This window comes from Schistocerca piceifrons, chromosome 8, assembly GCF_021461385.2.
Source record: "Schistocerca piceifrons isolate TAMUIC-IGC-003096 chromosome 8, iqSchPice1.1, whole genome shotgun sequence".
In the NCBI taxonomy this organism is placed as follows: Eukaryota; Metazoa; Arthropoda; class Insecta; order Orthoptera; family Acrididae; genus Schistocerca; species Schistocerca piceifrons.
In genome coordinates, this window is record NC_060145.1 from 373,611,016 (window position 1) to 373,637,663 (window position 26,648).

The window sequence follows — 26,648 nt, forward strand, 5'->3', positions numbered from 1 at the left end:
GCATTGGTGACCTTGCTTTTCTTGAAGATTGAAATTACAATGAAATCCAGACCATTAGCTGCTTACAGGTGTTGATAAATATCAACGGAGACAGTTGCAAATGTGTGCCCCAACCAGGACTCGAACCCGGGATCTCCAGCTTACATGACAGACACACTATCTGACTGAGCCACTGAGGACACAGACAATATAGTGCAGGGACTTATCTCTGGCACGCTCCCCGTGAGACCCACATTTCCAACTTACTGTCCACATACTACGTTTGTAGTGCCCCTGCCGGCTATACTCATCATTCGCTGCAGTCTATCTACCTATTCACGTAAAAGTTAGAGTAATGTAAGTGTACCTACACTGAAGAAGATCATTGGCTGGTAAGCCTTATCTGTATGAAGATGGTATCTGTTCTTTCGGACATGCCAGAAAGAACAGATACCATCTTCATATAGATACAGGCCAGTGATCTTATTCAGTGTAGGTACACTCACATTACTCAAACTTTTACAGGAATCAGTAGAATGACTGCCGCGAGTAATGAGTGATGTCCCTGCAGTCGCATTACCATCTGTGTCTGCAGTGACTCAGATAGAGTGCGCGCCATGTAACCAGGAGATCACGGGTTCGAGTCCCAGTCAGGGCACACATTTTCAACTGTCCATGTTGATATTTATCAATGCCTGTAAGCAGCTAATGGTCTGGATTTCATTGTAATTTCATTCAAATAAGTGGTCAACTGCCACCTTTGTTGCTGCCTTGAAGCTGGAGGGCATATATCACGATTCCATAGTGGCTTTCGGACTTTCCAGTCCTCCACAAATCACCTGGTTCGTCTGAAATCTGCAGTGCACAATGTTTTTGTGCATTGCCAACAGCTGATTACTGTGTTCATTGATCTACAGAAGGCATACCACACAACATGGCAACATCACTGTCTGTCTACACTGCATGGGCGGGGTTAATGGGGCAGTTTACTCATTTTTATCCAGAATTTCCTTTCTCTCCAACTATTTTAGGTCCGTATACATTCAGTTCGCAGCAACCAATACCTACAGGAATGTGGAGTACCTCTGGACCAGCTCTGAGCGTAATGCTGTTCCCTGTCACCATCAATATCGCCGTAAAAAGCAGTGAACGCCACAGTCTCTTTGTCATTGTATGTGTATGATCCCTGCCAGTAATACACCTCTGCATAACTGCACATCGCTGAGTGCCAACTTCGATGGGCTGTCTGCAAAATCACGAATTGTGAATTTTTGCTGACTCCAGACTGTGCATCCACATCCAGAAATTTATCGTAGTGACCAATTACTTGAAGTCACTGAAACATTTTAAGTCGTACATAATTTATTTGATAACAAGCTAACTTGGCTGCCACATATCTATCGGCTCAAGGCAACTTGCATGAAGAAGCTAAATGCTCTCAGTTTTCTTAGTAGCTCCTTGTAGGGTGCGGACTGCATTGTTCTTTTGAGATTTTACAAAGTACTGGTTTTATCTTGTTTGCACTATGGATGTGTTGCCTATGTGTCAGCAGCACGATCCATACTGAGCTTGATGAACCCTGTTCACCACACTGGCATGCTCTTGGCAACAGAGGACTTCCGTATAGTGTCCCACTGCTGTGGGTTAGATGACAGCAGCTTGTGACTAATTGCACTGTCACAGTCTGTCAGATGCATACTTACCCATGTCACCCAATTCTGTTCCACAGCCAACAGTTCAGTGTGTTTGCACACCACCCAAAACTGGGTAGGACTGCTGGGATCGAAGTTGATACTCTTTTGAAGGGCCTCCAACAGCCTCCTTTAGTCTGTGTTCCTAGGGTTCCCTCTCAACAACCCCCACATCCCACTCCCCCTCCCATGGTCTGTATCCTGTCTTGTGATACAAATGGACCTCTTTTGTAGGCCCCTTCAACATCTGTCTTGTTCGATCTTCCACGATTATTCTAAATTGGTATGCATCTACACAGCTGGAGTGAAAATCAATGACCTGGTTGGTTACACTTTCACACATATTAGGGGACATGAGAAGGACTCTGTACCAATTGTTTTGCAGTGTATGCACTGCGGAGTTGGTTGCGATATCTCAGGCTTTGCAGTACTTCCAATCCCTTGCTACTTCCTCGTCTGTAGCGACTTTATGAGCTGCTTAAAAGGCATATCGTTGTGCTACCCGAAAAACCATTTGCTCGCCTACATCCATGACGTATTGGTTGAACTCTGCAGCTCTGGAAAGACAGTGACCTTCATCTGACGTCAAGTCACATAGGCATTCCAGAAAATGAACTTGCCCACCATCTCTCTAAAGACGCCACTACAAGAGATCAACTTGACGTCAGAATACCAGGCCCAGACTTACAATTACACAGCGATATTTTGAGGCTATAGGAATTGGAATGACAGGCTACTATCACCCAAAACAAGTTAAGAGTAATGAAGGGGTCCACTAAGGTTTGGCAGACTCAGACTCAGTTATGATTTGACTGTTAAAGTGACACACGTCTTACTCTGTTTACTTAATCTGTGACTGTCATGTATTGCATCGTCCTTGAAATATATTTGTTTAACTTGAAGTTATGCAATTGGCGGCGAGGTAGTAAATTTTTCTTTTTCATCGTTGACCCACGTGTTTCCATGGCTACTTTAGAGCAACTATTGCAAGGTCTCATAGAACAGCAAATGCTTCTCACAAATGCGATTCGTGATTTCGTCGCGGCATCAAATGCGGGGCATCTCTCGTTGTTGTCTCTCCCTCCTTTTCCTCCTAACGACAAGACGGCAGAAGACTGGTCTGATTACGAAAAACGTCTTCGACAGCACTTCTTGGTGTTTCATTTCGCGGACAACCAAACATGTAAGTCTCTGTTCCTTTCATGGATTTCACCTCAAACATATCGGTTGTTGTTGCAGTTGGCTCCTTTGAAAGATCCTGCATCTTTGTCCTTTGCTGAAATGTGCTCACTTCTTTCCATCTATTTTCAAAAGCATACGCATGTGGTAGCCTCTCGTGTTGCCTTTTATCGTTGTCAGAAACAACAACAACATGCCTTTCGGCCTCTATCAATACCAATGATTGCCATTCGGGGTTGCCAGCGCCTCTGCTCTCTTTCAGCGATTCTTGGAACAATTATTGCTCACTGTCCCTGGGTGTATAAATTACATGGACAACATTGTTGTCACTGGCTCCACCACTGAAGAACATCTTCAGAATCTCCGCACACTTTTTCATGTCTTACAGACTGCCGGTCTTAAGTGTAATCTTCAGAAATCAAAATTTTTTCAGCCATCTATCATGTACTTGGGGTTTCAACTCTCTTGGGATGGTATTCGTCTGCTTCAGCAAACTGTTGCTGCAATCGATGCCCTTCCTCACCCTACATCTGTTAAGGAACTGCATGCCTTCTTGGGAAAAATAGCATACTATCACAGGTTTTTACTGTCTGCTGCTTTGGTGGCTCAGCTGTTGCATAAAAACGTGCCTTTTCACTGGTCCGCGTCATGCGATGTGGCTTTCCATAAATTGAAGACCATGCTGAAACAGGCCCCGTGCCTGGCTACTTATTGACCTGGCCAACATCTTGTTCTTGCCACGGACGCTTCTCAATACGGGGTTGGTGCAGTCCTTGCGCACTGTTTTTCTGACGGTTCTGAACAACCCATTGCTTATGCCTCCAAAACGCTCACGGATGGCCAACACAGTATTCTCAAATTGAAAAAGAAGCTTTGGCCATTATTTATGCTCTTCATAAGTTTGGTGTTTTTCTCTATGGATCTAAATTTCATCTTATTACCGATCACAAACCACTTGTTTCTTTGTTTCATCCATCAATGTCACTTCCCGACAAGGCTGCACACCGCCTCCAGCGTTGGGCTCTTTATTTGTCTCGTTTCAATTATGGGATTCATTTCTGGCCGACGGGCCAACATGCGAATGCTGATGCACTGTCTCGCCTTCCCATGGGTCCTGATCTGGCATTACATAGGGATGAACTTTTGTGTTTCCACCTGGATGTTGCCGAACAGCGGGTTGTGGACGGGTTCCCCATCACCGGGGTCTGGCTGGAGGCTGGTACGGGTTCTGACCCTCCCCTCCCCCGGGTTTTACGATGTATTCAGAAGGGTTGGCCAGATCGTCCGTCCGCTAAGACTTATGATCCATTGCGGAACTACTACGCTTTGCGTTATCGCCTCACGGCTAGGGATGGTGTTATCCTCCTTTCCACCAAAAATGCTTCGCCGCGTGTTGTGATATCTGTGTCTTTGCGTGCTTCGGTCTTGCGCCTCCTTCACCAAGGGCACTGTGGTGCCTCTTGCACAAAATCTCTGGCGCGCTGTCATGTGTACTGGCCCGGCATCGACTCTGAAATCGCACACTTGGTCGTTGCCTGCAGCCCTTGTGTGTCACAGGCCGCTGCCCCGAAGTCACCTTTGTCACCGTGGCCTTCGCCTGAGAAGCCCTGGGAGCGTATTCATGCTGACTTCGCGGTACCTATTTTAGGTACTTGTTGGCTTCTCGTTACTGACGCCTACTCTAACTTTCCTTTCATTCTCCGTTGCACGTCGCCTACTACCGCGGCAACCACCAATGCTCTAGCTTGCATTTTCTCTTTGGAAGGCCTTCCCTCTAGTTACTGATAATGGTCCGCAATTTGCCTCTTCAGATTTTGCGGATTTTTGTGCCCGTCAAGGTGTCATGCATGTCACGGCCCCTCCGTTCCATCCACAGTCAAACGGTGAGGCTGAACGACTGGTCCGCACATTTAAGGCTCAGATGAGGAAACTCCTGACTTCTTCTGCTGCTGATGATGCGCTTCTCCAAATTCTGGCTTCTTACCGTTTCACCCCATGGGCGACCACAGCCCTGCTGAGCTCTTACATGGCCAACAGCCCCGCACACTACTTCATCTTCTGCGGCCTTCCACCTCATGGCCGCGGGTGCCTTCGCTTGGCTGGTTCACCGCCGGCGACCTTGTATGGGTATGGGGATATGGCAGGCAACCAAAATGGAGTCCTGGCCACATCTTACGATGCCGTGGCTGACACCTGTATGAAATCCAGACGGACACGGGTGTTGCAGTGCATCATTCGGACCAGCTTCAGCCTCGTGTGCCGGCAATGCCTGTTCCGGATGCCGCTACACCACCTTTGGCTCTACCTGACGCTTGGGATCCTGGAATCTCTCATTACTCACAACCCATTCCTCTCACCATCATCTCAGTGTCAGCACATGAACTGACGCCAACAGGAGACGTGCCCATGCAGGAACCAGATGACCCTCATCTGTCGGAGCAACTCTACTCACCTTCCTTCTCCTACGGACGCGGACACATCGCCCATGTCTCCTGTTATAACAACCGGACTTGCCGCAATGGGGAGATTGGTGCACGGGGCCCTAGCAGATTCGACCCCCACGTCTCCTGTCATCTTGACCCGTTATCATCGGGTACACTTCCGTCCGTACGGGAAGCCACCTCCTCGAGACTTTACGGCCAGTCAAACAACACCTATGGACGTTAGCAATCTACAGGCCACCTCCCTCAAGACCTGTGAAAAAACTTCAAAGGGGGGAAAAGTGCTGTGACTCGGCGATCTTTCAAAGTGCCACCGCGCAGTTACGCGCGTCCTCTACATGCTGCCCAGTCTGCCAGCCATGCAGCAGCAGTGCCACCTAAGCGGCCAGCCAGCCAGCGGCCGCTAGACTCGGACTCAGTTATGATTTGACTGTTAAAGTGACACATGTCTTACTCTGTTTACTTAATCTGTGACTTTCATGTATTGCGTCGTCCTTGAAATATATTTGTTCAACTTGAAGTTATAACACTCAGGTTGTCTACTTCACTATCCCAAGTTCTTGCGGATAATTAGACAGCCACTATCAAAGTATTGAATTTTCAGGTTTTACACTTAACTATAATACTCCACAACTTTCAGTGTTGGAGTTGTCGTGGGAGGGAGAGCCCCCCTGCAGCTGGTGAAGAAACATTGGCTGCCACATCATCATCATTGTTAAACTTTTTTCAAGTTTATGTTTTTGTGAAAAGTGGTATTTCCATTATATTAGTGTGCAGGGTGTCCAAAGTATCGCTTCACATTAAGCAAAGAAGGGAAAAAAATCATAAGTTCGATTATAAATAGGCAGTTTCTCTCTTACATTTCTTTTTCACTTTTTTCATTTTAGTGTTCCCCATGATTATTAAAACTGTAACAAACATACAAGGGTTAATATTCACATCTGAGCTGTTGGAAGGCTCCATAGTGCTTGTATTATGTATTCACCAGTTTCTGGTTTCTTCTTGGACCTCTCATATTTGATACATAATTGTAAATGTTTTGGAGATGAGCAATAGTGCCATTGTTGAAAGTAGAGTAATTCATTATTGGCAGCATGCACCATAATTCCTGTTATCACTTCCCTATGTGAATATAATTATGGTTTTCTATATGTGGACTTATTTGGACTCCGTATTACAGGAAGGAAAATAAACAGCTTCTCGGTGGTATTTTTTGATATTCATCCATATTCTATTTTTGCGCATAATCTTTTGGCAACTAGAAATCACCTTCAGGTGCTGCATATGGTGATTTTCCTTGTGCTCACTGTAAGATTGTGAAGCATTGTCGATGATGTATCTATGTTGTTGTTGTGGTCTTTAGTCCTGAGAGAGATTTGATGCAGCTCTCCGTGCTGCTCTATCCTGTGCAAGCTTTTTCATCTCCCAATACCTACTGCAGCCTACATCCTTCTGAATCTGCTTAGTGTATTCATCTCTTGGTCTCCCTCTATGATTTTTATCCTCCACACTGCCCTTCAATACTAAATTGTGAGCCCTTGATGCCTCAGAACATGTCCTACCAACCGATCCCTTCTTCTATTCAAGTTGTGCCACAAACTCCTCTTCTCCCCAATTCTATTCAATACCTCCTCATTAGTTATGTGATCTTCCCATCTAATCTTCAGCATTCTTCTGTAGCACCACGTTTTGAAAGCTTCTATTCTCTTCTTGTCTAAACTATTTATCGTCCATGTTTCACTTCCATGCATGGCTACACTCCATACAAATACTTTCAGAAACGACTTCCTGACATTTAAATCTACACTTGATGTTAACAAATTTTTCTTCTTCAGAAACGCTTTCCTTGCCATTGCCAGTCTACATTTTATACCCTCTCTACTTCGACCATCATCAGTTATTTTGCTCCCCAAATAGCGAAACTCCTTTACTACTTTAAGTGTCTCATTTCCTTATCTAATTCCCTCAGCATCACCCGACTTAATTCGACTACATTCCATTATCCTCATTTTGCTTTTGTTGATGTTCATCTTATATCCTCTTTTCAAGACACTGTCCATTCCATTCAACTGCTCTTCCAAGTCCTTTGATGTTTCTGACAGAATTACAATGTCATCGGCAAACCTCAAAGTTTTTATTTCTTCTCCATGGATTTTAATACCTACTCCGAACTTTTCTTTTGTTTCCTTTATTGCTTGCTCAATATACAGATTGAATAACATCGGGGAGAGGTTACAACCCTGTCTCACTCCCTTCCCAACCACTGCTTCCCATTCATGTCCCTCGACTCTTATAATTGCCATCTGGTTTCTGTACAAATTGTTAATAGCCCTTTGCTCTCTGTATTTTATCCGTGCCACTGTCAGAATTTGAGAGTATTCCAGTCAACATTGTTGAAAGCTTTCTCTAAGTATACAAATACTAGAAACGTAGGTTTTGCCTTTCCTTTATCTATCTTCTAAGATAAGTCGTAGGGTCAGTATTGCCTCACGTGTTCCAGTATTTCTACGGAATCCAAACTGATCTTTCCGAGGTCGGCTTCTACCAGTTTTTCCATTTGTCAGTAAGGAATTGGCGTTAGTATTTTGCAGCCGTAACTTATTAAGCTGATAGTCCAGTAATTTTCACATCTGTCAACATCTGCTTTCTTTGGGATTGGAATTATTATATTCTTGTTGAAGTTTGAGGAGGTTATTTTGCCTGTCTCATACATCTTGCTCACCAGATGTTTTGTCAGGACTGGCTCTCCCAAGGCTGTCAGTAGTTCTAATGGAATGTTGTCTACTCCCGGGGCCTTGTTTTGACTTAGGTCTTTCAGTGCTGTGTAAAACTCTTCACGCAGTATCATATCTCCCATTTCACCTTCATCTGTATCCTCTTCCATTTCCATAATATTGTCCTCAAGTACATCGCCCTTGTATATACTCCTTCCACATTTCTGCTTTCCCTTCTTTGCTTAGAACTGGGTTAACATCTGAGCTCTTGATTTTCATTCAAGTGTTTCTCTTTTCTCCAAAGGTCTCTTTAATTTTCCTATAGGCAGTATCTATCTTACCCCTAGTGAGATAAGCCTCTACATCCTTAAATTTGTCCTCTAGCCATCCCTGCTGAGCCATTTTGCACTTCCTGTTGATCTCATTTTTGAGACGCTTGTATTCCTTTTTGCCTGCTTCATTTACTGCATTTTTATATTTTCTCCTTTCATCAGTTAAATACAATATTTCTTCTGTTACCCAAGGATTTCTACTAGCCCTCGTGTGTGTGTGTGTGTGTGTGTGTGTGTGTGTGTGTGTGTGTTGGGGTTTATGGGCGCTCAACATCGAGGTCATCAGCGCCCTTACTAGCCCTCGTCTTTTTACCTACTTGATCCTCTGCTGCCTTCACAGTTTCATCCCTCAAAGCTACCCATTCTTCTTCTACCGTGTTTCTTTCCCTCATTCGTGTCAATCGTTCCCTAATGTTCTCTCTGTAACTCTGTACAACCCCTGGTTTAGTCAGTTTATCCAGATCCCGTCTCCTTAAATCCCCACCTTTTTGCAGTTTCTTCAGTTTTAATCTACAGTTCATAACCAATAGATTGTGGTCAGAGTCCACATCTGCCCCTGGAAATGTCTTACAATTTAAAACCTGGTTCCTAAATCTCTGTCTTACCATTATATAATCTATCTGATACCTTCTAGTATCTCCAGGCTTCTTCCATGTATACAACCTTCTTTCATGATTCTTGAACCAAGTGTTAGCTATGATTAACTTATGCTCTGTGCAAAATTCTACCAGGCAGCTTCCTCTTTCATTTCTTACCCCCAATCCATATTCACCTACTACGTTTCCTTCTCTTCCTTTCCCTACTGTCGAATTCCAGTCACCCATGACTGTTAAATTTTCGTCTCCCTTCACTATCTGAATAATTTCTTTTATCTCATCATACATTTCATCAATTTCTTCGTCATCGGTACAGCTGGTTGGCATATAAACTTGTACTACTGTAGTGAGTGTGGGTTTAGTGTCTATCTTGGTCATAATAATACGTTCACTATGCTGTTTGTAGTAGCTTACCCACACTCCTATTTTTTTTTTTTTTTTTTTTTTTTTTTTTTTTTTTTTATTAAACCTACTCCTGCATTACCCCTATTTGATTTTGTATTTATAACCCAGTATTCACCTGATCAAAAGTCTTGTTTCTCCTACCACCGAACTTCACTAATTCGCACTATATCTAACTTTAACTTATCCATTTCCCTTTTTAAATCTTCTAATCTACCTGCCCGATTAAGGGATCTGACATTCTGCACTTCGATCCGTAGAATGCCAGTGTTCTTTCTTCTGATAACGACATCCTCTTGAGTAGTCCTCGCCCAGAGATCCAAATGGGGGACTATTTTACCTCCGGAATATTTTGCCCAAGAGGACGCCATCATCATTTAATCATACAGTAAAGCTGCATGCTCCCGGGAAAAGATTATGGCTGTAGTTTCCCCTTGCTTTCAGCCATTCGCAGTACCAGCACAGCAAGGCCGTTTTGGTTAGTGTTACAAGGCCAGATCAGTCAGTCATCCAGACTGTTGCCCCTGCAACTGCTGGAAAGGCTGCTGCCCCTCTTCAGGAACCACACATTTGTATGGCCTCTCAACAGATACCCCTCTGTTGTGATTGCACCTACAGTAGGCTATGTGTATCGCTGAGGCACGCAAGCCTCCCAACCAACGGCAAGGTCCATGGTTCATGGGGAGGGATGTATCTATAGTTATAGCTAATTCACTGCTTGGGGCAGAAGTATGTAATGGTATGTGACAATACCAGCATGGTGGCATTGTCTCAAGGTATTTTGAACAGCAAAATTAAGGGCTCTGTCCAAAGAAAGGAAATTAGGAAACCTTATGAACAGGGATGGAAACCTCAGTTTAAATAAGTTTTTTGATTTAACATTTGATATATTAAGAGCTGACTGATCATCTTATCAGTTAGATTTGGTAACACCCTGGTAATGTGAATTGCATAGAAAAGTAAAAGTATAGAAAAACAAATGCACATCGTAGGGCATTTTGGATGTGATATTCAAAGTGTTTGGTAAGTAAGAGTCAAGACACCAATTGCACATTACAGTTTGAAATGAAGTCCAGTCAATGAGTACACAAATACTATCTCTTGCAGTACTTCAGATACACAAATATACACTTCAAATAAAGTTTTGCATCACCCTGGTTCCCAGAACTACTGAAGATAGATGTTGTCTATGGATATTGTATCACAGACATAGTCCTTTTGACTGTTAAGAGATGTTGCTAAACCTGCCCAAAGATGTCAACAACCATGTATGAGCAGCACCTATTAGACAGAGGGAGTCCGACAGCTGATCAGTTCCAGTCATTCCACCAGGAAGGAGGTACGTAGCTCCTGTTGTCTGCAGTTCAACCATGCCTAGACATTCAATATCGCGGTTCGATCATGTCCACATTGTTACTGTAGAGAGATAGGAACTGTCTATGACATGCCTCGCTCAGGCTGCCTAAGGGCTACTACTGCAGTGGATGACCGCTACCTATGGATTATGGCTCAGAGGAACCCTGACAGCAATACCACCATGTTGAATAATGCTTTTTGTCCAGCAACAGGATATCTTGATCAGACACAAATTGTGCACAGTAGGCTGCATGGTGCGCAACTCCACTCTCGATGTCCATGGCAAGGTCCATCTTTGCAACCACGACACCATGCAGCGCGGTACAGACAGGCCCAACAACATGCTGAACGGTCTGCTCAGGATTGGCATCACATTCTCTTCAGTGGTGAGTGTCACAAATGTCTTCAACCAGACAATCGTCGGAGATGTGTTTGGGGCAACCTGGTCAGGTTGAATGCCTTAGATACACTGTCCAGCGAGTGCAGCAAGGTGGAGGTTCCTTGCTGTTTTGGGGTGGCATTATGTGGGGTCGATGTTTGCGCTGGTGGTCACGGATGGCGCCGTAACGGCTGTACAATATGTGAATGCCATCCTCCGACCAATAATGCAACCATAGCAGCAGCATATTGGTGAGGCATTTGTCTTCGTGGACAGCAATTCACACCACCATCGTGCACCTCTTGTGATTGACTTTCTTCAGGATAACGACATCACTCGACTAGAGTGGCTAGCACATTCTCCAGACATGAACCCTATCGAACATGCCTGGGATATACTGAAGAGGGCTATTTATAGATGACTCACCAACCACTCTGAGGGATCTATGCCAAATCGCCGTTGAGGAGTGGGACAGTCTGGACCAACAGTGCCTTGATGAACTTGTGAATAGTATGCCACGACGAATACAGGCGTGCATCAGTGCAAGAGGATGTACTACTAGGTATTAGAGGTATCGGTGTGTACAGCAATCTGAATCACCACCTCTGAAGGTCTTGCTGTATGGTGGTACAACATGCAATGTGTGGTTTTCATGAACAGTAAAAAGGACGGATTTGATGTTTATATTGATCTCTGTTCCAGTTTTCTGTACTGGTTCCGGAACTCTCGGAACTGAGGTGATGCGAAACTGTTTTTGATATGTGTATATTAGTTGACAGAACACTGTTTGTGAACATCAGATTTTCATCTAGTGTGAAACCCAAAAACATATGCTCAGTCAGTCATGCCAAAAAAACAAAAAAAAGGTAAAAGTTAATGGTCCTTGTTACTTATCGTTATTGGTCACTTATGAGATTAAATATCAATAGTACTGTCTTTAGCTTCAGATACTGGTGTTATTGTTATTGTTATTATTATTATTAACGTTATAATACCACATCACAAAAAACAATAGATGAGGTCAGAGATGATATTAAATGCCTTTACTTGACACTGAATAGAACTTTCAGTACTTTTGTAACTTGTTAATGAAAAAGTAGGATCTGCACCAGAAGAAACAGTTCTGATGCCAAATTGTTCACTTGTGTATACCTGAGGCACTAACCTAAATGCTAGATATTTTAGGAAATGATAATCTGTGGGGGTTTGGTTGTATTGTCTTGGAGTCTTTTGGTTCATTTTGGGTTTCTCTTTAATTACCTTTATTCCCTGCATTTTTTTCTCCTCAAGAAACAGTTGCAGTCTATACTTTATTAAAGTTCGTGAAACGGGGGATGCTATGCTACATGTGTTTGCTTACAAGCAACTCTGTTCCATGATGCTGATACTCTTGTGTTGAAGGCTGTAACTTCCACTGGAAAGACAAAACTAACTTACAGCATGCAAAGGGGTAGGGTTGCTGTGCTGTTTGAATAAATCCTCTAGTATGCCCAGTGTGAAATAATCAGTAGCAGTAATCTTAATAAGAGGGACACATTTACCTATCAAGATGCAAAACAATCACACCATCTTTAAAAACTAAACATTGGATAAAACATATCAACAACCCCAACATATTTGGTGGAAAGATATCACTCCATCCCCCTGCGGTGTTGGGGGTTAGAATTGACCCGCGCTCCATCCTTGCCTATCATAAAAGGTGACTAATAGGAGTCTTTTTATTTGGTTGTGTTTTTTTATCATGGTATTCTGGCCATATGTTGGACTTCCAAAGGTTTTTGTTCCTTTACTTTTTTTATAATGCTTTTTCCATCACCTTTTATGGCTTTTTAAGTTCTGGTCCCCATTATAGGTTTGACCTTCACTTCCCCAATTTTACAGAAGTGCGGGTCATTTGGGGAAGGACGTCTTAATGTGGTGCATTAACTCTCCACCATACGCTGTTATCTTTCGCACCTACTAGTCAAGTGGATGAAGCAGAAGCCTGTCTGTCATGGTGGGGTTGTCATGTACCCTCTCAGTGGTAGCCCCATAACAATACAGGGATTGCAATGCTGTTGCCTGAGCTGTAACCTCCCTGTGTCAGCAAAGGAGCAGGTGCCTGTCAACTTCGCGATACTAGGGCTTCAGGCAACTGGTACGGTACTAGGTGGCCTTTGCTTTGATGGGGTGGTGTGCAGGGGGAGAGCCTGTGATCGGAATGAGTGCTATCAGGGCGGTTGATACACATTGAAATGGATCAAACTTAATGGTGGCTGTGCTGACATGGCTGTCTCAACACTCAGGGACAGTGATTTTTGTGCAGAGGCTTACAATCCTATGGCATTTCCATCCGTCGTGTGCGAAGGATGCCAATGAGGGTGATTGTCCACCTCCATTCCCTTGTTGCATCAACTATATGGGTGCCCATGCTGCTTCCTGTAGAGATTTCCCTATTTTCAAAGATGAACGGCTTATTCAGGAAATCAGAGTGAAGGAAATGATGTGTATGTTTGCTGCTCATAAGTTATTTGCCAGTCGAAAGCCCACTGTGCCTCCAGCAAGTAAATATAGCACTGTCCTTGCATCTGCTCGGCCTACTAAGGAGGCAGCTACGCAGAGCTGTGATCTCACCTTTAGTGCCACAGTTGTCAGATCGGCCAGTGCAAAGATTGCCCATTCAACCTCCCCACTATCACCTGCTCACTCTACGGCTCACCCTTCATTGACTCCTGCTAAATCACGAGCCCCAAAATCAGACACCCGAAATTCCAAAAAAAAGCCTACTCGCGAAGATTTTTTACGTACCCTGACTTCACAACCATCAATTCCTCCCTCATCTCAACATCCTGTTCACAAGAAGGCTCACAAGAAACAAAGTTCCTCTCCTTCTCCACCATGGCATGTCTCATCTACAGTGCCACCTGGTGGTAACCGCCCTCGACCGTCTTCCGTGTCACCAAAGCACACTGCTGGCGGCCGATCACTGGTGGCAGGAGCTGTCCCCAAACAACCTATGGATCATGATCTTCTGCCTTTGGCTGAATGCCGTTCCATACTGTCGGCCGCCGGCTCTCAGCAGTCGTTGAGTTGAGTGCAACTGTGGTAAGATTCATCCCTTTTCTGTCCACCCTATGTCAATTATCCATTGGAGTATCCGCGGCATTAGAGCCAATCGAGATGAATTGTCAATCTTCTTATGATCCTACTCGCCAGTCATCTTCTGTCTTCAGGAAACAAAGCTGCGTCCCCATGATCTCTTCATTTTCCCTCATTTCCAGTCAGTCCAGTTTGATATCCCCTCTGTTGATGGCACTCCAGCACATGGGGGACTTATGATTCTTCTCCATGGTACTGTCAATTATCACCCAATCCCTTTAAACAGTTCCTTCCAAGCTTTTGCTGTCAGTCTTTCCCTTTCTGGATACACAATCTCTCTTTGTACCATATACATTCTATCATTCTCACCGATAGCGAGAGCTGATCTCCTTCATCTCCTTGGTCAGCTCCCGCCCCCCTATTTGCTGGTTGGGGACTTCAATGCCCACTAGCCACTTTGGGGATCTCCGCGTCCTTGTCTGCGAGGCTCTCTATTGATTGACCTTTTCCACCAAGTGGATCTTGTTTGCCTCAACACTGGGGAACCTACATTTTTGTCTGCCTCCATGACAAGTTTCTCTCATTTGGACCTTTCGGTCGGTACTGTTCAGCTAGCTTGGCGCTTTGAGTGGTTCGCTCTTGCTGATACACACTCGAGTGACCATTTTCCATGTATCCTTTGATTGCTGCCACAACTGCCATCTATGCGCCCAAGACGCTATAAGTTTGCCCAAGCTGATTGGACACTTTTTTTGTCTCTAGTGACATTCGATGACCGTCACTTTCCTAGCGTCGACGATCAGGTCACTCATGTTACAGAAGTTATTCTTACAGCCGCGGAGCGTTCTATACCCATGCCTCCGATTTGCCCCGGCACCCCCCAGTTCCTTGGTGGAACGAGGTGTGCAGTGACACAATACGCGAGCGGAGACGTGCCCTTCGCGTTTTCCGCCACCATCCTACTTTGGCCAACTGTATCCGCTATAAGCAGTTACATGATAGCAAGAAGACAAGCTGGGACTTCTTTACTAGCTCTTTTAACACCTTCACTCCCTCCTCAGAAGTTTGGAGTCGAATTCGACGGTTATCTGGGTCACCTAGTTTCTCCCCGATCTCTATGCCCACTGACGTGCATGATACCTTAGTGGACCCAGTCTCAATTTCTAACTCATTGGGTCAACACTTTGCTGAGATTTTGAGCTCTTCAAATTACCCACCAGCCTTTCTCCCGAAGAAATGTGCAACGGAAGTGCGACCTCTTGCTTTCTCCTCTCAAAATAGCGAAAGCTATAATACTGTTTTCTCCATGCGGGAACTCTAACACGCACTCTCTTCTTCTCGCTCTTCCACCCCAGGACCAGATGGTGTCCACGTCCAAATGTTGCTGCATTTATCATACCATAGTCTGCATTCTGTCCTTCGCCTTTATAATCGAATTTGGACCGACAGCACTTTACCCAGGAGATGGCGGGAAGCTATCGTCGTTCCTGTTCCGAAACCTGGAAAGGACCAACATCTCCCCTCTAGCTATCGTCCCATTTCTCTCACGAGTAGTGTATCTAATGTTTTGGAGCATATGGTGAATTGCCGTTTAGCCTGGTGGCTGGATTCCTGAAGCCTTTTAACACTTGCCCAATGCGGTTTCCGAAAGCATCGTTCTGCAGTTGACCATCTTGTTGCTCTCTCTTACTTATATCATGAACAATTTTCTCATGTAACGTCAAATGGTAACAATATTTTTTGATCTGGAGAGAGCATACGATACCTGTTGGAGGACCGACATCCTCCGCACACTGTTCTTTTGGGGCTTTCGAAGTCTGCTACCCATTTTTATTCGTGAATTTATGACAGAGTGCACATTTAAAGTGCAGGTGAACACTACTCTCTACCGTACTTTCTCCCAAGAAAACAGGGTGCCCCAGGGCTCCGTGCGAAGTGCTGTACTGTTTGCCATCACCATAAATCCAATTATGGATTGTCTCCTTTCCGATGTCTTGTGCTCTCTCTTTGAGGACGATTTTGTGATCTACTACAGCTCTCAGTGGACCAGCCTTCTTGAACGATGTCTTCAAGGATGTCTCGATCGCCTCCACTCTTGGAGCATCGAAACCGGCTTCCGCTTTTCTCCCAGTAAGACCGTTTGTGTCAATTTTTGGTGTTGTACGGAGTTTCTTCCACCTTCCCTTCATCTAGGCCCTGTCGACCTTCCGTTCGCGGACGTCGCTAAATTCTTGGGACTTACATTTGACAGAAAACTGTGCTGGTCCTCCCATGTTTCCTATCTTTCGGCTCGCTGTCTGCGATCCATCAACACCCTCCATGTTGTGAATGGTACCTCCTGGGGAGCGAACCAAGTGGTCCTTCTCCGCCTTTATCGCGCTTTAGTGCACTCAAAATTGGACTATGGAAGCATAGTTTACTCCTCTGCTCAGTCGTGTATTGTTCTGTGTATCGACTCTGTCCACCACTGTGGATTGCGTTTAGCATGTGGAGCTTTTTACACCAGCATCAGAGAATTACCCCCCCCCACCCCCCCTCCAGCCTTTTGCACATCCAAATGGTGGCTGGAAGGGAACGTCCTCTCGTTCACCACATGCTGCAGTGAATCCTATAACGCTCCATTTACAGAGTGGGAGCTCCTCAGTGTCCTTTCACAGTGCCCTGACACAGCTCTTGGGCCTGATCGGATCCACAGCCATATGATTAAACATCTCTCATCTGACTACAACCGACGCCTCCTTGTCGTTTTTTCAACCGGATCTAGTGTGATGGCGTCTTTCCATCGGAATGGTGGGAGAGCATCATCATTCCAGTGCTCAAACCCACTAAAAACTTGCTTGATGTGGATAGCTATCAGCCTCACCAACATTCTTTGTAAGCTGCTGGAATGTATGGTATGTCAGCAGTTGGGTTGGGTCCTGGAGTCACGTGGCCTGCTGGCTCCACGTCAGGGCGGCTTCCGCCAGGGTCGCTCTACCACTGATAATCTTGTGTCCCTCGAGTCTGCCATCCGAACAGCCTTCCAGATGGCGACACCTGGTTGCCGTCGTTTTTGACTTACATAAAGCATACGACATGACCTGGCGACATCATATCCTTGCCGCATTGTATGAGTGGGGTCTCCGGGGCCTGCTCTCATTTTTTTCCGAAACTTCCTGTCACAGCATACTTTCCGTGTCCAAGTTTGTGCCTCCCATAGTTCCATCCATATCCAGGAGAATGGCGACCCACAGGGCTCTGTATTGAGTGCCTCTCTATTTTTAGTGGCCATTAATGGTCTAGCAGCAGCTGTCGGACCCTCCATCGCACCTTCTCTGTATGCAGACGACTTCTGCATTTCATATTGCTGCTCCAGTACTCGTGTTGCTGAGTGTCGCGGGGGAGCCATCCACAAGGTGCAGTCATGGACTCTAGCCCACGGCTTCCAGTTTGCAGCTGCAAAGTCGTGTGTCCTGCACTTCTGTCATGTCGAACCGTTCATCCAGACCCAGAACTTTACCTTCATGATGATCCACTCATTGTAGTGGAGACATATTGATTCTTAGAACTGGTTTTCAACACTCAATTGACTTGGCTTCCTCATCGATGGCGCAGGTCAGGGCTGATGATTGATGTTTGCGTGCGGTCCCTTCTCTCTGAACTGGAGTCCTTCTCTTCACCACCTCTACTTCCAGTCCGATCAGGTATGCCTCCATTGCGTACACCACGGCCGCAGCTTCCTGAACCTTTCATGTGGCCTTAAGGACTCCGTTAACCCTGTGGCTCTCTGCTGTCACTTCATCTCTATTTTTTATGTGTTCCGGGGCTCTGAAGTGATTTACACTGATGGCTCAATGGCAGATGGTCACGTAGGCTTTGCGTATATTTGTGGAGGACATATTGAACAGCACTCATTGCCAGATGGCTGCAGTGTTTTCACTGCAGTGCTGGCGGCCATATCTCGTACTCTTGAGCACATCCGCTCACGCCCTGGCGCATCATTTCTGCTGTGTAGTGACTCATTGCGCAGCCTACAAGCTATTGACCAGTGCTACCCTCGCCATCGTCTGGTAGTGTCCATCCAGGAGTCCATCTATGCCCTGGAACGGTCTCGTCGTTCAGTGGTGTTTGTGTGGATCCCTGGGCACGTCAAAATCACAGGCAATGAACTTGCCGACAGGCTGGCCAAACAGGCGATGCGGAAACTGCTTCTGGACATGGGGATCTCCAAAGCAGACTTGCTTTCTGTCTTACACCGCAGGTTTTTCAGGGTTTGGAGGACAGAATGGCATAACAGTACGCACAACAAGCTGCGTATCATTAATGAGACGATGAATGTGTGGAAGCCTTCCATGTGGTCCTCTCGCAGGGAATCAGTTGTCCTCTGCAGGCTCCGCGTTGGCCATACATGGTTAACCCATGGTCACCTACTCTGTCACGAGGACCCACCTCTGTGTCGCTGTGACTCCGAAATGACAGTTGTCCACCTTTTGCTGGACTGCCCACTTTTAGCCGCTCTTCGGCAGACTTTTAACTTTCCCAGCTCCCTACCTTCGGTGTTGGGCGACAATGCCTCAGCAGCAGCTTTAGTTACAGTTTTATGAGTGAGAGTGGGTTTTATACTTCTATGTAGGTTTTAGTGCATGTCCTTTGTCCCTCTGTGTCCTCCACCCTAGTGCTTTTAGGGTGGAAGTTTTAATGTGTTGCAGAGTGGCACCTTTTTATTCTTGTGGTCGGCCAGCCACTATAATCTGCTTTCTTGTTTTACTCTCTTCTGTTTCTAGCATCTCAGTGTTTTCGTGTCCTCTTTTGATCCTTTTAGGGTTTGTTGCCTTTCCTTCGTTCTTGTGGGTTTTCCTTTCTTCCATTTTGTATTATATGTCTCGTCCATTTTATACTCACACTTGTGGCATTGTTTTATTAGGAACAAGGGACCGATGACCTCGTAGTTTGGTCCCTTCCCCCCTCTTTGAAACCAACCAACCAACCAACCAACGTAAACCCCATCATCCCAAGTATAGACTAAACTCAAACACATTTGCAGTCATCTGCCACCCATGGGGCACTTGGCATACTTGTAAACAATAAAATCTGCACTGATCCTGCAGTACTTGCCAACTGTTTTGCACCTCACTTCGCTGAAGTGTCCACTTGTAGTAATTACCATCCTCATTTCATGAACCAGAAACACTTCACTGAGTGCCGCCTGCTATCCTTCCGTGCACGTGGTTTTCTGTTATACAGTGCCCCTTTCACTGAATGGAAGCTCTGCATTGCTTTGGCAGTGTGTCGAGATACAGCCCCTGGAACTGACAAAATACATAACGAAATGCTCAAACGTCTTCGTACGAACAGCATGAAACATATCCTCGAAATTGTTAATCGTATATGGCAGAAAGAATAATTTCCCTCTCAATGGTGGGAAGGTATTGTTATTCCTGTCCTGCGACTGGGAAAGGCCTCACATAATTTAACTAACTACCAGCCAATCTTTCTGACAAATGGGCTGTGTAAGATACTCACATGAGCAGTCACCTGCTGTCTTTGTTGGTGCCTTGAAGTGGAGAGCATATACCATTATTCCAAAGTGGCTTTCGGGCTTTCTGGTCCACCACAGATCATCTGGTTTATCTGAAATCTGCAGTACACAATGCTTTTGGTCTTTGCCAACATCTAATTGCTGTGTTCTTTGACCTGCAGCAGTTATATGATACCACTGGACGACATCATGTTCAGTCTACACTGAGTGAAAGGGGTTTCTGGGGCAGTTTACCCATTTTTATCCAGAATTTCTTATTTCTCACACTATTTCAGATCCACATAGATTCGACTCTCAGCAACCAATATGTATAGGAAACAGGAGTGCCTCTGGGATTGGTTCAGAGTGTAATGTTATTCGCTGTTGCCACCAGTGGTGTCATAAATACAGTGGCCCCCACTGTCTCTCTCTCACTGTATGTGGATGATCTTTGCCCGTAGTATACCTCTGTATCACTGTGCACCACTGAGTGCAAGTTTCAGGGGACTGTCTCGAGAGTACATGACTGGACTTTGAATCATGGCTATCAATTTTCTCATGCAAAATCACAAGTTGTGCATTTTGCCGACTCCAGACTGTGCATCCACATCCAGAAATTTATCTTGGTGACCATTTAGTTGAAATCATTGAAACTTTTCAATTCTTATGTATTTTATTTGACAAGAAGCTAACTTGGCTGCCACGTGTCCTCCAACTCAAGGCAGCTCGTATGAAGAAACTAAATTCTCTCCATTTCCTTAGTAACTTTTTGTGGGGGTGTGGAATGTAGTTCTTTTGAGGTGTTACAGTGGAATGGATGTGTTGCCCATGTGTTGGCAGCACAATCCATACTGAACTTGCTGAATCCTCTCACCACACTGGCATGCACTTGGCAACAGAGGACTTCCGTATGGTGTCCCATTGCTGCGGATTAGATGACAGCAGCTTTTGGCTAATTATGCTGTCACTATCTGCCAGATGCATACTCACCCATGTCACTCAATTCTGTTCCACAACCAGCTGTTCAAACTGTTTGTACACCACTGAAAACTGGGTAGATATGCTGGGATCTGACTTGATACTCTATTGAAGGACCTTCAGCACCTCCCCTCCCCCAGTCCTGTGATATGGATTTACTTTTTTGTCAGCTCAAGAAGGATGCTGATCTTACCCAACACCAGTTTCGTTCGATCATCCACACTTATTCTAACTCAGTATTCATCTACACAGATGAGTTGAAAGTCAATGACAGAGTTGGTTACGCTTTTGCACATGTAAGGGGACATGAGAAGGACTCTGTACCGAGTGCCTGCAGTGTATACACTGCAGAGTTGGTTGCCATATCTCAGGCTTAGTGGTACATCAGATCCCTTCCCATGACGAACTTTCTGGTCTAGTGACTTCAGGAGGCACTTAAAAGGGATATGCTTGTACTATTTCAAAAATGTTTTGGTCACCAACATCCAGGACCTATTGGTTGACCTCTGCAGCTCCAGAAAGACATGACCTTCATCTGGGCACTGAGCCACATATGCATTCTAGCAAATGAACTAGCTGACTGTCTCGCTACAGATGCCACTGGAGGAGATCATCTTGATGTCGGAATACTGGGCCCAGAATACCAGGCCCAGACTTAAGATTACAACTTTGACTCAATGTTTTAAGGCACTGTGAATTGGAATGGCAGGCTACTATGACCCAAAGCAAGTTACAAGTGATTAAGGGGTCCACTAAAGTTTGGCGTACATCATTCCAAGCCTCTCAGAAAGATGCCATTGTGTTGTCGCAACTATGTATTGGCTACATGAGACCCACTCAAAAGTTTCTTCTGAGTTGGGAGGCTCTTTCTCACTGCAGTTGTGGTAGTCTACTGGTGATAACACATGTTTTTGTTGAGTGCACCGTACTGGCCAATCCGAGGCACGCTCTCAGCTTGCGTCCCTCGCTACCTCAGATGCTTGTGGATAATGAGACAGCCACTACTACAGGAAGTGTGAGGAGAAACTGAAACTCTTATCAGTGATAAGAGCCTTGGGTATGTATCTTCAGAAGATACATTTTATAGGCACTTGAGTGTGATTTGCAGAATGCCATGTACATTTAGACGTGGTTGCTACTCATCTACTCATGCCAGTGGAAAGAAATGGGCATCATGAGATTAAAAATAGGACGTGGCCCACTGCCATAGTTCCTCATCTGGTGTGATTACCATTGGTCTATAAACCTAACAGAATACCACTTGTTACAAATTATTTTAACAAGATGTGTTGTATGGAAGGCAGCATGCACCACCTCAGCTTATCTTGGGATCTATTCTTTACTTTTTATGACAGTGGGATATGTGTAACATATGTTGTAAAACTGTGCCAGACAAAGGATATTTGAGTGTATTTACAGAATGTTTTCGCATCACATTCTACCAATGTTCACATATTTGTACAAATCTGTTAAAGAGCTATGTTAAATATTTTATGAGACATGTGTACGCATTTAAGGTGGGTAAGGCACATAAAATTTCACATGATTCATAGTGAGAAAGTTTGGATACATGATCCATTTAGAAAATTTTTTAGACAAATTTGCTTTAAATTAGCTTAGTACAGTATGATAACTATGCTGTTGGACATCCTTAATTAAAATAATAATCTTACATGTCTGAACGTTTTTAGTAAACGGAGTTTTATATGGTTGTTTATACTCTTAGAACAAATGAACATTACATGTACCAAAGATATGTTGATACATAATCATTGTAGAAGGCCATGTTTATTAAATGGATAGTTGCATTATGCCAGAAGCAGAATCAGTTCCAGGAAAGACACAATTAAATCATTTTGAGATTAACTACTAAATATCAGAATTACTTATAAATTGGTCTCTGTAAAGACAGCATATTTATTTTCATTCAAGATGGGATTGCAAACCTTAATAAATCATGTGAACAAAGGGATTGATGCCAATTTACTAAATAGAAGAGGCTCTGATCACTTGACAGCAAGTCAGTCGAAACAGTTGCTGTGGGCGGATGTCGACACACCGATGAAGCACTTTGTCCCAGAGCTAAGCATTTTCCTTTGTTTTTCCATAGCAGCATAATACCCTGCAGCTCATCTGTTTGATGAGCTGTGATCTCTGCTCTTGATATGTATTACTTTTCATCCTGGAATTTCCGTTACCCCAAATTGTGCAATTTTACTTAATAGCTGCTCATTTTTCTGCTAGAAAGGATCAATCAGTTTGTTCTCTCTGGTTTCCTGGCATTATAACTTTAATTTAGGTAAGATAATTTGCTGTCCACAGTCAGTGCAGGCACTAGACTTGTGTTTAGAAAGTGCAAAGTTCAAATTACGCTCTCAGCATCTTGATTGTAATGTCTACAGTTCCCCTGACTTGCTTTAGGTAAATAAATGAAGTCTTTTTCTGAAAGCGACAGCCAATTCCATGACCCATCGGTGTCCAATTGAGATAAAGCCCTATTTTCTAACATCCTGACTGTCCGTCAGCCATGAAACTTATATCTTCTCTGGGTTCTCTTCTTTTTTATTTTATTGTGATAAAACATATATAATGTTACATTTTTATATGCAGTTAATTTCCACTTAAATGAATTTCCATGGAATTACTGTGATGTATTGTTATTTCTCAGATGAACTTTTTGGCACAACGAGTGTAGTTCCAAATAAGACGCAAAGAATGCCAGCAGAAGCTTCTGGTGGAAGGAAGAAGGAAAAAACTGTAGTATTCGACGATCCACTAATGGCACTTTCCAAGTCTGGGGATACATCACCTTAGGAAAAAGGAATGTGAGTGTACTCATACTACAGATTTAGTTTAAGGCTTTTTTAAAAAAAATTTCAGCAGGCAGTCCTCCACAACTGTTAAATAATCAAAGGAGTTCATGTTATAAATACAGTTGGTGTTTTATTTGTAAGCAGGTGTCCTCAGGCACAGAAACCATCACTTGTGTGAAAATGATAATGATATCAGAAATAATCATGCAGTGTTGAATTAGTTATTGTAAGGTAAGATATGCATAAAAATCACACTAACCTTTGTAATCAAACACAAGTTCAGAGTTTTGTTCACATCATCAATTTATGCTTTATTGCAAAAGGTAAAATGTCAAATGTTTTCGTTATCAACAAGTAGCAGTTCTTTTCAAAATATTAATAAGTGGTAGAATATGATTCATAGTAGTAAATAAGAAGCTTCAAACAAGTTACATGAAATATGATTCAGTCCTTAATAATTTTATTTCTTCACCATACTGACATATTCTGTTATTTTGAAATTTTGTATTTGCCCATAATGAGCTATAGTTGAAAATATTTACAACATTTTACATGGCAGCAGCAACAACCCTCCCCCTGACCCCTACCCTACCATCCTCATCCCATCCCTTTTCCCCTCATGAAGTTTGAGCCTTCCTGATTTGAGGTGGCTTGTGTGCCTCATTAAAGATTGTGCACTTCAAAGATACACACAGCTGTATTGGACATGGACATACATTGGAAGGATATGTATGGAGAAGCCAGACCAATATTTGGTTCCTGTAGATGGGCAGCAGCTTTTTCACATGAATTCATTCTGCAGCAGAGTCTGCAGTTATTTGAAACTGGCAGATTAAAACTCTGTTCCAGACTGGGGATCAAACCTGGGACCTTTGCCTTTTGTGGATAAGTGCTCCACTGACTGAGCTATTGAAGCACAACTGACAACAAGCTTTACTTCTGCCAGTACCTCATTTACCTTCCCAGGTTTGTGTCATGGCCTGGCACACAGTTTTAATCTGTCGTGGAGTTATAAATCAGTGCATTCTCTGCTGCTGTTATGGGTAAACCTTATCTCTGGAGTATTTGTTCTTACAGGAATATTAGTTTCTCAAGGTATACAGGAGAACTTCCATGAAGTTTGGAAAGTATTAAATGAGGCACTGCTGGAAATGAAGCTGAGGATGGGTCGTGAGTCATGCTTGGACAGCTCAGTCAGTAATCCACAAAAGGCAGCGGTCCCAAGGTCGAGTCCCAGTCCAGCACCCAGTTTTAATCTTCCAGGAATTTTCTACTTTTTCAATAGGTTCAGCAGTAACAGTCCAAGTAATTTACTGCTCTGGCTTTGTAAAATTAGCAGACATGGTCCTGCTGTATTGGTGCTGTGACTGGCTGAAAGTGGGAACTACAGCCATTGTATTTTCCAAGGGCATCCTGCTCTACTGTGTGGATTAATGATCCTTTTGGATTAAATTCTCCAAGGATTAAATAATCCTCACTCACATCTTTGGGTGTATTCAACCTATGAATGCATGTGAGAGTTCTTCACTTTCGGGAGCTTTGGCGAGTAATACGTGTCATGTAAACAGTACCGAGTTCCAGCTTCTCAGCAGTGTCAGAGTGTGGCACAGGATCTCAGGTAGTTACGCACTGCAAATTAAGATCTCTTGTCTAAATGGCAACCTCTGTCTTTCAAGAGCTGCTCGTTGTAGTTCTCGGACAAGAAAAATATACTGGTATTCTTGAGAGAGTTGAGAGTACTCAGAGAGTGCGGAGCTGCCATTATTGTGTCCAAGATATGTGGTGTATTTCATGGTTTTTATGCTACCACATCTTGGTAATATATTTTGCCGTACTAACATAGACATTAAATGAAAGTATCTGTTGAACTGCATGTTTTGAGCAGTAATTAGTGGCCATAGTGTGTTCCTGAGTGAAGAAATCACCTTTTTTACCTCCTATATGAACAGTACAATCAGTTAGTCTATTTCAAAAGTTCTAGACTTAAATAATGTGCTGCAGAAAATGACTTATAAAAACATCATAGACATGTTAAATAGAATTAATGTGTGACTTGGCCTCTATGCGCATTAAGATAATTCAACAGCTGTACTTGGGAATTTGTGTCTGGACTAGCACTCGAATTTGGATTCTTCACTTCTCATGAATGGTTGCCTTTACCACTTCAGCCATCTGGAGCCTCCCATCTGACTTAAATACTCAGTTGGAACACTTACCACCGATGTTGTGACCCCATTCATTTTGCCATTTGCTCGTAGCTCCACTGTATTCCCTCAAGCTTTTTTTTAAACACTCCAGCCTGCCTGGAGCAAGTATCAATTTTGCCTGATATGGGTGGTATGGAAGTGGAATTTTTGTGGGTGTGGGTTGGGGAGAGGGTGAGAGAGAAACAAAATGTGATCACAGAATATAGGGAGAGACCTCCAGGGAAGAAATGTACAGAAGAAAGGTTTCGTTTGGCTGTTGATTTGACCTGTGTCTACATGTGTGCCATGCAAACTGCTATCAGTATATGGGTGGAGAGTACTAAATGCCAAGACGTTAATAACGTGCCTTACTCCATTGGTATTTGAAGCGGAGGAAAAATGACTGAGCAGTGCATCCTAATTTTTCTTGTCTCATTCTTCCTATGCTGTGTATTATGGAAGCAGCAGAATAGTTGCGCAGTCATCCTCAGTAAATTTATCTAATGGAGTTTCATAAGAACAGTATTACCTTACTTCCATAGTTTCCCCATTTTGGTTCCTGAATGTCTGTTACGCTTTGTTATTACGTATACCAAATTCTTACAATCTGAGCAGTGGATCCCTAAAGTTTTTCAGTGTCTGCTATCATGCTTCACAAACACTTCGTTATTGTAATATGAGTGACACTGTTGTGTTGTACACAGTTTTCTTTACAGATGGAACACACTTTTCCAGAACCCACCCAACATATCAAAGCGTACTTACATAAACCTTTCTATTGTTTCAGCTGGATCATACAATGATCTGGGCAGTGTCTTTATTGTTCCATTTGGCCACCATTCTGAGGTTTGAATGCTGTTTACTGAATCTCACCAGAACTGATTCCCACAATGAATAGTGTCATGTGACACTGTTGTGTTGTACACAGTTTTCTTTACAGATGGAACACACTTTTCCAGAACCCACCCAACATATCAAAGCGTACTTACATAAACCTTCCTATTGTTGCAGCTGGATCATACAATGA

The 26,648-nt window shown here is 43.8% G+C and overlaps 1 protein-coding gene across 1 annotated transcript in view; it reads left to right on the forward strand.

Annotated features, from left to right (window-relative positions):
* LOC124711908 (WASH complex subunit 2) overlaps positions 1 to 26,648 on the forward strand; it is a 216,181-nt gene that overhangs the window by 172,754 nt on the left and 16,779 nt on the right. The window contains exon 16 of the mRNA XM_047242161.1: positions 23,291 to 23,447. Within this exon, the coding sequence (XP_047098117.1) occupies positions 23,291 to 23,436 (146 nt within the window). The 3' untranslated portion in view covers positions 23,437 to 23,447. The remainder of the gene's footprint in view (positions 1 to 23,290; positions 23,448 to 26,648) is intronic.